The sequence below is a fragment of the Natrix helvetica genome (genome assembly GCF_964273705.1).
Source record: "Natrix helvetica genome assembly, chromosome: 3".
Taxonomy (NCBI): domain Eukaryota; kingdom Metazoa; phylum Chordata; class Lepidosauria; order Squamata; family Natricidae; genus Natrix; species Natrix helvetica.
In genome coordinates, this window is record NC_138549.1 from 707,313 (window position 1) to 719,281 (window position 11,969).

Sequence of the window (11,969 nt, forward strand, 5' to 3'; positions counted from 1 at the left end):
AACTGGTATGCCATCACCTTCTTAACACTACAGTAGCGAAACTAAAACTCCCCTTTCTAAATTGATCGTCCCATTGTCTTCTGTTTCATTCCAAACTCCTTATTTTTCCTGGTAATGCAGAAAACTGTTTCCCCCCTGCAAGCTTCATTCTATTCTTCAGCTTTTCCCCCCCATTGCATCATGCTTGTCAGCATTTTTCACTGCTTCTGCATATGTCTGTGTAATACATCGCTGCCCTTTCAAAAATGTCAATGCTCATTTTGAGTTCGTTTTCTAAAAAGCCTCGATCGTTTCTTGAGTATCAAAGTAGGCACCTACTATATGCAGAGAGTGGAGAAGAAGGTTGGCACCAACAGTATTTGGTATGAGGAACCTGGTCAAAATAAAATTCTGAAACTGCCAATCATGCAGCCCATTGCTAACATCCATCAGAAGCAACCCTGATTATTTACCTTGCGATACAGTGTGCAAAACTGGTCTTGGTGTGCAAACATTCTTTTGGACAAACTGGATAGACAGCAGGTGCGAAGAGCTCATTCTGCTGTATCACTGCCACACGGTAGCTGGTTAAATAAGCTGCAAGTCACATTTGGGCAGATTCATTGTAAAACTTGCTCCATTTGCCATGACAAAAATGTAGTTAATTTCCAAAGGTTGGTTCATTCCACTTTATAATGTTAAATTTATCCTTGATTAGTTTTTAAGTCTGTGTCTTAGTGGCTGTAAAGCCCCTTCCATCTCTCTTGATCAGGTTAAATTTTGTAAAGAAAAGGGCGTTGTGAAAAGCAGAAGTGTTGTGCTTGTGAGGAACACAGCAAGGTGGACTAATTCGGGGGAAATTATTTATATAAAGTCATTTATTACAAGGGGCTTGTTTGCTACCTACTTCCATATACTCCAAGTGGTTTACGATAGTTAAAACGGCATTAGCAGAACCACAAAATTCAAGCAGCCACAACAGGACAATGGTCCATTCAAATCCAGAAACAGACAATGTTCTCCTATTCCCCCTGAGCTCACAACTACAGAATTTAGAAGTCCTGAGGCAAAGGAGGTAAAAGCGTTAATGAAATGCCTTCCTTGCCAACCGATTAGTGAAAGTCCAGCTCCGAATCAGAGCAGTCATGCAGCAACTGTAGCAACTGACACTTAATTAGACTTTCTTAACCAAGCAGCCTGTCAATTCCTTTGAATAGGAGGAAGGGGAGCAGAGGAGACCCTCCAAACAGAGACTCCGCAGAGGGAAAATCCAGGAACAACCTTTCTCAAGAACCCCGAGAGGAAAACGAGCCAGAAAACTGTTCCCAAACATGATTTCCCACACGATGCTGAATCCCAAAACCCTTTGAAACAGAGAACATCTTTATCCTGCTCCTCCATGACTTCTGCTTCCGATCAACCCTTTTGTCCACAACCCCTTGAAACCATTTCGTTTAGTGACCCTCACAACTAGGGGAATCTACATTAGCCACGAAAAAGAAATCTTGGCTAAGCAGATCTGTGGCTTAAGGATGGTTTATCATTGGCCCCAAGGTAGACTTCACTTTGCATGGACTAGGCCACAACCAAAAGCATGAAGCATGGCTGTTTTGATCACCTACCCGCCTTCTGGACATGAGTGTCCACGGCCAGATCTTTCATAGGATTAGCACGGAGGGGGGAGTGACTTCCCGAGAAGACCCCAGGAGAGCTTCAAAGCAGCTGCATCAAACCTTCACATAAGTCCTTCCTCCTCTGGTGGAGCCCATCTTAAACCATTTGCACAAGTTTCATAACTTTCTGGAAACTTGAATAGGTCCTATACCCAAGTACTTTAAACAGTTCAGTCACTTGTGCGAAAGTTCCCCAAAGGGCAATACTGGAGCGTCCTGGCCGCCTCTTTCAAATATCATTTATTTCAGAAGAAACCCCCTGGAATGCCACATGCCCTTCTCAAGGGATTCCTTCCCTGGATGGTTTGCAAGCTTTGCTGCTTAAGAAAACAAAGCAAAAAAAAAGTTCATTTTTAATTTGTTTTCTTTTTCTTGAAATGTTAAGACCTGTGCCAAAACTTTACTGTAGACCCCTGCATAATTTATTTGATACCTGTTAGCGGAACACACTGAAAACTGTCCCGAACGGTAAGATTAAGGTAATAAAATACTAAGTAAGGTAATAAAACTAGACTAAATCACCTCCTGGGCTTTCTCTAGTTCTAAGACTTTAGCTAAATGTCCAGGAAGCCTGAATCAGCAGAGCCTACCATCCACATATGGGTTTTTAACTGGTAACCATTAACAATCTTCCCCTGCCCAGTTTAGTACATGCCTCAGGCTGAGCATTCATGACCCGCGCATGGTTGGAAAGGGGGTTCTGGCCAAACTCAGCTGCCCCATAAACTCCGCTGCGCTCCAGGGCTTCATTTCGCCATCTCTGCAGCTTCAACCTCAACTCCCACCGGCCCACCTGGAACTTGCGGAGGTGGAGGAATGAGGCCGCCCAGGGGGGTCGGAGCCCGAGGTTGCTCTCCGGCATCTCAGGGAGGTTCTGGCTCGGGGCCTCCAGCGGGTAGAGCAGTCACTCAACCTTGGCAACTTCCCCACCGGTTGGGCTTCCAGGCCCAGAAGGCCATTCCCAGATGGGCGCTTGAAGCCCCCCGCCCTCCAACCGTCCGAGGGCGCCCCAGCTTCAGAGCCGCTGTCCAGGGTGCTGAGCGCAGCGGCGGAAGGGAAAGTTCTGCAGGCGGCGCAGCTGCCCCAAAGCCCCGCTCGCCCCCCGGCCCGACCCGGCTTCCTTCCCTCCTCCCTCAGCGTCGCCCCCGGGCCCAGCCGCCTCCTCGGCCAAAACGTGGCGCCCGGCTCCTCCTCCCCGCCCTCGCCCGGTCCGGCCGACGCTCCGGAGCGCGCCCGCCCCCCGCGCCTGCTGCAATGCGAAGGGCGCTCCCGCCGCCGCCGCCGCCGCCGCTGCCTCGGGGCCTCGGCGGGACGCAGGGCGGCAGGAGCAGCCCGGGCGGCGGCTTCCCATCCCTGGCGCGTCGGACGGCGGGGCGGAGACGGGCCGGAGGAGCCCCGCCGGCGCTTCCCCCGCGCGGCCCCTGCTTGGCCACTCACCGGCCAGGGCGGCGTAGAGGAGCTGGGCGAGCGGCTGGTCCTTGAGGCCGCGGAAGGCGGTGTTGGGGATGCGCTCCAAGATGCCCTCGTAGAAGATGCGCCGCACCGCCTCGCCCTCGGCCGGGTGGAAGGGCCGGATGGAGACCCCCGCCGCCCCCGACGGACGCTCCCCCGACGCTGCTGCGGGCGGCGAGGCGGCGGCCCCGGGCGGCCACATCTGCGCGGCGGCGGCGGCGGGGGCGGCGGGGGCGAGCAGGCGCCCCTCCTTGGCGGAGCCCCCCCCCAGCGAATGCCGCTCCTCGGCCACGATCTTGGTCTCGCAAACCATCTCGGGAGGCGAGCAATTCATCAAACGGGCCGCGGGCGGAGCGCGGGCGCTGCCGGAGGAGCGCGGGGGCGGCGGCGGCGGCGGCGGCAGAAAAGAGCTCCGCCGCATTCGGGGGCCATTTATAAGGCAGCGGCGGCGCTGCAGTTGGGGCCGCGCTCCCCCCGGGTCCTAGCGCCCCGCTCATTGGCCGACGGGGGCCCGCTTCCAGGGACGGCCGAGGGGCGGGGCTGGGGGGCGGGACACGCCCCCTCGCCGGACTCCCCGACGCCTTCGCCGCGCTTCGCTCGCCCGGCCGGCCGACAGGGACGCAGGGGGGGGGGCGAGGGGTCCGGCCCGGGGAGGCCCAGAGACCCTCCGGCCTGCACTTCCTCCCCGGGGCGGCCTGGGGCAAAGTCTCCGTCGTCGCATCCCTGCGACGCACCTGGCTCGGAGCCCCTCCGGGCAAATCTGGCGCGGCTTCGGGCTCCCCGGCAGGAGCTGCGCGGCTGGGCGGCCGCTTTGCCAACCGGGAGCCTCCAAGCCTCCCGAGGGCTGCAAGGGCCGGCTAGGCAGAGCGGGGGTGGGGTGGGGGTGGGCTGAAGGAGGGCGCTGCTTGGGCTTTTCCGCCAGCGGAGCCCGGCTGAGACGGGAGGCCAGTTGGCAGCCTTCGCATGAGACGGCAGAAAGTTTGCCTTCGCCCCCTGGATGCCGCAACCCTGCGCAGGCTTCCTTGGGATGCCCCCGGCCCGCCCAGCCAGGCAGCCAGCCGGGACAGGGGCTCCGCCGCCCCTTCCCCCCCCCCGCAGGGCTGGATGACTCAACGCCCACTGCGGTCCTTGCGCTGGGGCGACTCACGGACCCCGCTCCCCCCCCCGCGCCCCACTGCAGAGCGGCGCCTCCGCCCTCGAGGGAGGGGAGGGGAGGGAGGGGGAGCGATGGGTCCCAGAAGAGGCCAAAGGCTTCCCCCGCAAGTGGCCCCCTTGTGCGCCCTCCCCCTCCCCGCCCAAGGATCTCCGCAGGATCGCCCCAGCTGTGAAGGGAGCCCGACGGGCGGCTTTCCGGCCGAGGGAGTCGGGGCTTCGGGAATGAGAGTCCGGGCTTTGGGCCGCCCACCGACCGGAGGGAGCCCCGCTTTGTGGCGGCCACCACCGACTCTGGCCATCGACTGCAGTGGGGAGGGGGAAGGGCGGAAAAGTTGGTGCTGGGGGGCAAGCGCCCCCCCCTCGGGCGCCTTTCCCCAGGGAGGGAGGCACAGAGCGGCCCCCCTCCGCTGCAAGTGCCGTGTTCCTGCCCTTCCCCTTGGGGGCTCTTGTCCCCGACCCCCGAGGGACCCCCGAGGGAAGGGGCGGTCGGGGGGCTCCCAGGGCCAAAGAGGGAAGGAGGGGCGCGGGGCCCCTCTCTCGCTCCCTCCCGAGATCTGTCGCAGACGGGACGGGCCCCCGTCGACCCCCTCAGCGCAGAGAGCGGCTCCCCCCTCGGGCGACCCACCCCTTCGCAGGGGGGCACTGAGGGGGACCGGAGGGGCGTCTAGGAGGGGGAGGTGGCCCCGCCCTCTTTCCTGGCGGGAGGGGTAGCGGCTACCACGCCATTGGGCCGACGCCGGCCAATTACGGGGCGAAGCCATTGCTTCCCCTCCCCTCCCCTCCCCTCCCTCCCGGCAGGGAGGGAGGGAGGGGGCCGAGCGGGGAGCCTCCGTCGCTGCGGCGGAGCCGGTGGAGGAGCCCGGGGGGGGGCGGTCGGGGAGGGGGCGGCTCAGGACCTTCTGCTCCCCCCGTCGTCCAGGAAGGTCGGGCGGGCATCGGGCAGCGGATCTCCCTCGCGAAGGCCGGCCGAGAGAGTGACGGTGCCGGGCGGCGGTTCCAGTGGAGATGAGCGAGCGCTGCGCAGCCTCCGGAACCGCGCTGCAAAGAGCCGAAGGCCGGGAAGGCAGCGCCCGCAGCGCCCAACCCTCCGCCTTCTCCGCCTCGCAGGAGGTTCGGCCTGCTAAGCTGCCCCCAACCCTTCGCCCGGATCCCGGGGCTCCTGGAGAACAGCGCGGCCTCCCCTCCGCCTGGGGGCCCCTGCCGTCTCCCTCGGCCGCCTTCCGGGACCGGCTGCTCCCTCTCCATTTTCCCCGGTTCCTTAACCGTCGGGCTCCCTCCGGGCTCCATGGGGGGGGGGTCCTTTTGAATTGCCATGCAGCGCCCCTCCCCCCCCCCCTCTGCAACTTGAGAAACAGAGACACGGATGTCGGCTCTCGCTCTCTCTCCCTCTCTGTCCCTGGAGACAGAATCGGATCTCCGGGAGCGTTGAGGGCAGAAGACAAGAAATCCTGAGGCTCAAATCCCCCATCAGCTGAGGATTCCACTCAGTAAAAAGGATTGTCTGTCTGTCTGTCTATTTCTATCATCCATCCTCTATCTAGCTATCTCATCTCATCCATTCAGCTCTCCATCATTCTCTATCCATACATATAATACATACATGATCTGCATACACATCCAGCCACTATATTTCTTTCTGTCTGCCTCTCCCTCCCTCCCTCCTTCCTTCCCTCCCTCCTCTCTCACACACACTTAGAAACTGCCCATTTCCTTCAAAGAGAAACTCATGATTATCAAAGGCAGAACAATAAAAAGTACGTGAGTTAATTTAATTTAAATTATGCATTTTATGCTTGATTCATAATCGGACTGCAAATGGGGAGTCTGGGAGTTCCAGTTTTGCCTTAAGGAAAAAGCCAGCCAGGGGACGTAGGGCCAGTTAGGGCCTTAGGAAAAAGGAAGCAGAGACAAAAAGGCTGCCAACCGAACTAGGGGGGTTTCTCCCAACAGGTCTGCGTATTTTGAAAGTACGAAATATGATATAGGTTGAGAAGCTGAGGCAGGTGACTGGGCAATTCCGAAAAGGTGCGAGGTTCGCCTTCCGTATCCCTGTGATTCCCATGGTTCATCCAGGTTAAACGGCTGTTGCTTCATTGTTTGGGAACTTTTAGTATATTGTACATGTTCCGATTTCACAGCAAATTCTGTCAACGATTGAATTATGAATGGGATGAGATGTAGGCTGTAATTAATCTGGAGTCTCGAGTTATTTATTTTTATTTTTTATCCTGTATTTATTGCTTTGTAAATAATTCGAGACAGAGAACATATCCACCGACACATCTTCCTCCTCCTATTTTCCCCACAACAGCCCTGTGAGGTGGGCTGGGCTGCAGGAGAGAGAGGGACTGGCCTAAAGTCACCCAGCTGGCTTTCCTGCCTAAGGCAGGACTAGAACTCTCCTCCTCCTGGTTTCTAGCCTGGTGCCCCCACCTCCATTGGACCAAACTGGCCCCAAGGGATTTGGAGAACACTCCTGTGTTACCTGGTTTAAATAAAATATCATTTATTTCAAAATATTTAGCCAGTTGCTCAGTTGAAAAAGTTTCAGAAGTGTCTTACAAAGATTAAAAGCCTTGTTTTCAAGTCTATAGTGTAAGAATCACAGAATGAAACAGATTGGGAGGAAAAAAGAAAAGTAGTAATTTGCCTGTCCCACATTAGACAGATCCGTCAAGCTTTCTGTCTTGCGTTCATCCCCAGTCTCTCACACACACCTGCTAGTCAAAATGTGAATTGCCAAGCAAGATGTATTAGGGACTTGAACCTTGCGAAGTTAACCAAGTGATGGGGATTTCCCTTCTTCAAAATTCTAGAAATAAAGGAAGTTTTTATAGAACGGAGTGTCCCTTGGATGATGGGATTAAAGGAAGAATTATTGTCTCAAATAACGTCCAAGTCATTAAGGCTGAGATGTGGCTTCTTCCAGATTTTCATCAGGCAAATCGTTTTTAAAAAGAAGAAATCGACTCTGAAGAAAACCCTGTGTTTTGTATTTCACATTGGTGCACAGAGCTGGCAGCCGGCCCACTGAGCCAAGCCCAGCCTCTGCCAACCTCCCTCTCTTTCGGCAGGCAGGTGTGCCAGCTGTGCCAGCTGTGCCCTTGAGCAAGGCTGAGTTCCCACTTCCTGGTGTCTATAAATTGCAATAAGGCTACCTGATTGCTTTGGGTTGGTCATGTGAACTGAGGCAGTTGCCTCTTATTCATAAAACATAGTTAAGCCGTGGTGTGTTTACTTGGACTGACCTCACCGTTGGGAGGGGGCGGGGGGGGGGCGGATGCCCTGCAGAAGAGACACTTCTAAATGGGTGGATTTTGAGTGCATACACATCAAATCAGGAGGGCCACACAGATGAAAACCCTTAATAGCACAACACACATTTTATAGTAATTTGTTCCTTGCCTCCAGGCACCCATGACTCTTAATCTACCCAGTTGAGCTCCATCCCACATTATTCTAAACAAAAAGGAAGATGCATTGGCAATGTTAATATAAAAACAGAATTAACGGCCAGGTCTTCATTATGCTAGATAAATGGCATTCTGATTTTCAGTTGAAGCTTCACATCCAGAGCCAAATAACATCTAGGACTGCATCCAAATTCAATTATCTTCTTTGGGAAATCAGTGTCATCTAGAGAAAGCTGTTGCCTTCATAATTCCTTTCTTTGGATTCAATTCCAATTTTCCTTTGTTTATCACATTTACAGACTGTCATCCCACTCTGGGAGTGGCATTATTCAACCCGATGGGGATTGATACATCACTATAAGGTTTGTGTGTTTGAGGCTTCTCATGATGTGTGAACCTGGCCGTTGTAACTTACCAGCCATGGCTGATTGCTTGACATAAGCCTTTATTAAGTGTGACTACACAAATTGCAAACTGGCTGTCATGGAGCCTTTATAACCAATAGCAAATGTTTCTGGGGTGAAAACGCAGATGAGGAAGGGGATTATACCTTGCCAGGGATTATGATCAGCTCCTGAAGGAGAAGCAGCAGAAGAAGCTGCTCCCAGCATTGTGTCTGAAATGGGCTTGCCAGAGAGAGGTTGACTCACCTGCTGTCAGAAATTGTCATGAAAATACGGTCTTGGCCATCGCCGCAATGCACATTGCCCTCTCAGGACAGATAGCAATAGCCCTTAAATGTGTATACCGCTTTACAGTCTAAAGTGCGGTCTAGAGTGGTGCTGTCACATCGCATGAACATGGTTCTATCCCACTGGGTGCAGAACACTCTTGACTTAAGGGGGCAAAGTCAGAAGCAAGCAACGCTCGACGGCCGGAGGGGAAGGAGGGACAGAGGACGGGGGTGGGGTCAAAACAGGATCCAGCCTACAATCCCTAAGTGGCCACAAGAGAACTAAGCCCAGCTCCCCTCAATTTTGCTGACCCTTCTCTAACTCCAAACAGGTGCAACAGTTATTGAGAAGATTCCTACGCACAGGCCGTTTAGCAATAAAGCAGTTTAATTGGATGTGATCCTTTGGATCTAACAATAGACAACAGCAAGTGCTGCATGTCAGGCCACCAACTCCTACTCCTTACTACATGAATAGCGGGCATTGCAAACAACTGACCATCCAGCAAGGCTTAGATCAGCATTGTCTCGGAGGGAACGGGGGGGGGGGGGGTTCAACCGGCTGTGAAATGATCAATAGGATCCTTTGTGCCGGAGCTTCTGAAATGACACGGAGGGAGACTAACAAGCACCTGGGGCAGGAAGAGTAATTGATGTCCAGTCCAAGTGACTGGGAAATGCTATTGAAGGGTGGCCCAAAGGGTTTCCAATGGGAAATTTCTATCAATCAAAAGGGGCCCTCCCCCCCGCCCCCGAGGCAGAGGGAGTGTCATGCATTGGGCTACAGGCCGTTTTGGATCCATGCATTTAAGCAGAAATCGTTTCAAACTTTTCCTTTGCACAGACAGCCCTGCTCATCTTCTGAGATCTGGTGACAGAGGTTTCCTGTGGAATCTATGGCATCTTTTTATTTCCGCTTTCCCCAAAGCAGAATGCTCAGCAACTGACTTATATTTATGACGGTCACATGTTCCCCTTTTGCGACCTTCTGAGAAGCAGTCAATGGGGAAGCCAGATTCACTTAACAACATGGTTACTAACTTACCGACTGCAGTGATCCATTTAACAACTATGGCAGGAAAGCTCATAAATTAGGGCAAAATTCACTTAACAAATATTTTGCTTAGCAATAGAAATTTTGGATTCTATTGTGGTCATAGGTTGAGGACTATATATATATATATATATATATATATATATATATATATATATATATATATATATATATATATATATATATATATATATATATATATATATATGTACACATACATACATACATACATATACATATATATACATACATACATACATACATACATATGTATTTGTGTTACAACCCCTGGTGTGACTTTATTTATCAGTACAATATAACACACACACACACACACATATATATATATATATATATATGTATGTATGTATGTATGTATGTATGCATTTGTGCTGATAAATAAATAAAGGGAGACTAGTATAGATCTATTTCAAGCTATTTAGCTCTCATCAGCTAGCCATACCCTTACTGGGATTCGAACCAGGGCTGTATTACATATTAGGCAGTTGTATTAGCCACTAAGCCACAGGCTCTCCTCCTTATCAGCTGAGCCAGGGAAATAGGTATGTATTTGTGTTACAACCCATACAAAATATGGTTTTCTGCCTGGATGGTCTTCTGTAATGAGCCGAAGGACGGAAAGGGGGAGTAGTGAGCTCCCTCCCATATTTGGGCATACCAGGGGTTGTAACACAAATACATACATACATACATACATACATACATACATACATACATACATACATACATACATACATATGCTGGTTTTGTTGTATTCGGGTCTTTTCCAGTGTAAGATTGAGATTGTCTTTGCAACGTTTCGGCAAGATCTCACCTGCCATCTTCAGGCTTGGGCTTAAAATGGGAACGGAGCTGCCGTCTTTCTGAGACATATATATGTAAGATATATATAAGCTAAAACTCAGAATGCAGAGTTTAGCAAAGACTAGAAAAGCCCCAAACTAGATTTTTTTTTAGAACTTCCAAATAAAGAACCTGTTTAATGAAGATGGCAAAATGCTAGCATGGAACCAAAAAAAAAAAAAAAGGCAGAATGACTCACCTCTTATTTTGTTCATTCTTCTTTTAAAAGAAAATCTCTTGTGGAGAGCAAGAGAAAGTGGCTGGATCAATGCTCACGATCAATAGAAACATGATCAAGGGCTATTGTACCTTTTTATATTTATTGTATTGCTCTTTTAGGATCAGACTGGACAGTGAGAAAACTCCAGGGGGATTTGGCAGAGTCTGGCTGTATTGTATCTGTGAAATCCTGAAGACCTGGGGAGGCATCAGGATGCCAGGGGAGAGCCCACCTTGTCCTGGTCTTCCAAAATGACCAGTGCTCGTTCTGAGATGGACCGATCTGAACACAAGGGGTCACTACCAGAGGCCAGCCAGCCTGGGCTGTTCCGTAGTCCCATTATCTTTAAAAATTACAGTAGGCATGTTTCATAGATGGGAAAATCTGTGGGTATAATATACTGCAGAGCCATTTCAGTCATCATGCAGCAAAACCCTCCATAACCTCTTGATTAGCTGGCTAGTTAAGCTTGGCTGGGAGGGTTTCCCCTCTCGCTTGATGGAGGTGAAGGATTGGCTCCTCCTGCTATGCAGATGTAATTTCAAAAACTCCTTATTTTAAAACTTTACCCTCACACACAAACATTGCACTCAATCTAATTGAGTGAAGAAATCTGAACCTATCTAAGAGATGAGCCAACTGAGCAATACTTACTTTTCTGGCAACATTTTAAATACAGTAAATGCATTTAAGATTCCTTAAACAAGGTTGTGGTTCCTGATCTTTTAATAGCTGCAGCATTGTTATACAAAAAACCCAGCACTATTCAACCCCTTAGTAGTTGAATTATTGGGAGGGGGGAGAAGGAGCCTGCCCTCCTATTTATAACCCTGCCATGATCTGCAATTTCTCCGAAGAGTAGCTAAAAGATTTGATCCAGACTTTCTCCCCCTCCCCCTTCTCACGCTGATTTCAGCATCCTAGTTGTCCCCCCCCCCCCCCTTCTTGCATGGAAGCAGCAATTATCCAAGTATTTAATCTCCGTTTTCTATTTCTAAAAACAGAATTGCCATTTTATGTAGCCCCACAGCTACTTTCTCGTGAAAATGGGAATGCTATATTACAGATACAAGCAAATACAGATTATTACTACAGAGGATTAAAAATAAATAAAAAGGCTAGGCAAGCTATATCTGGATTGGTGGCCAAAAGAAAATCGCGGTATTTGGATCCCTGGATCTTTTCAGGCCTGATGTGGTAGCCCTCAGGGACCTGAACTCCAACTCCTGAGGTGCAATTTTCATTTCTTCCAGGCTTTCAAGCTTTTTTTTTTTCTGCAATCAACTTAGCCGCACCGGGTTTTTTTAACCTTCAAAAGTAAAAGTGGACATTGACCTGAACTGGGCCTTTTGAGAATATTGTAGTAATAATAGAAGAGTGAAGCATAGTCTAAAAAGATTGCTAAAGCCAGAATCAGAATCATTACCATTGAAATATTAAGAATTCATAAAATATCTATGCTTCTCAAAAAAAAACACAATGTATG

General features: G+C 51.0%; 1 protein-coding gene across 1 annotated transcript in view; it reads right to left on the bottom strand.

The window, feature by feature from the left end:
- The window catches only part of NAT8L (N-acetyltransferase 8 like), a 34,256-nt gene extending 30,777 nt beyond the window's left edge, over positions 1-3,479 (bottom strand). Inside the window, exon 1 of the mRNA XM_081949454.1 lies at positions 3,090-3,479. Coding sequence (XP_081805580.1) covers positions 3,090-3,438 — 349 coding nt within the window. The 5' untranslated portion in view covers positions 3,439-3,479. The remainder of the gene's footprint in view (positions 1-3,089) is intronic.
- Between the last annotated feature and the right edge of the window lie 8,490 nt (positions 3,480-11,969).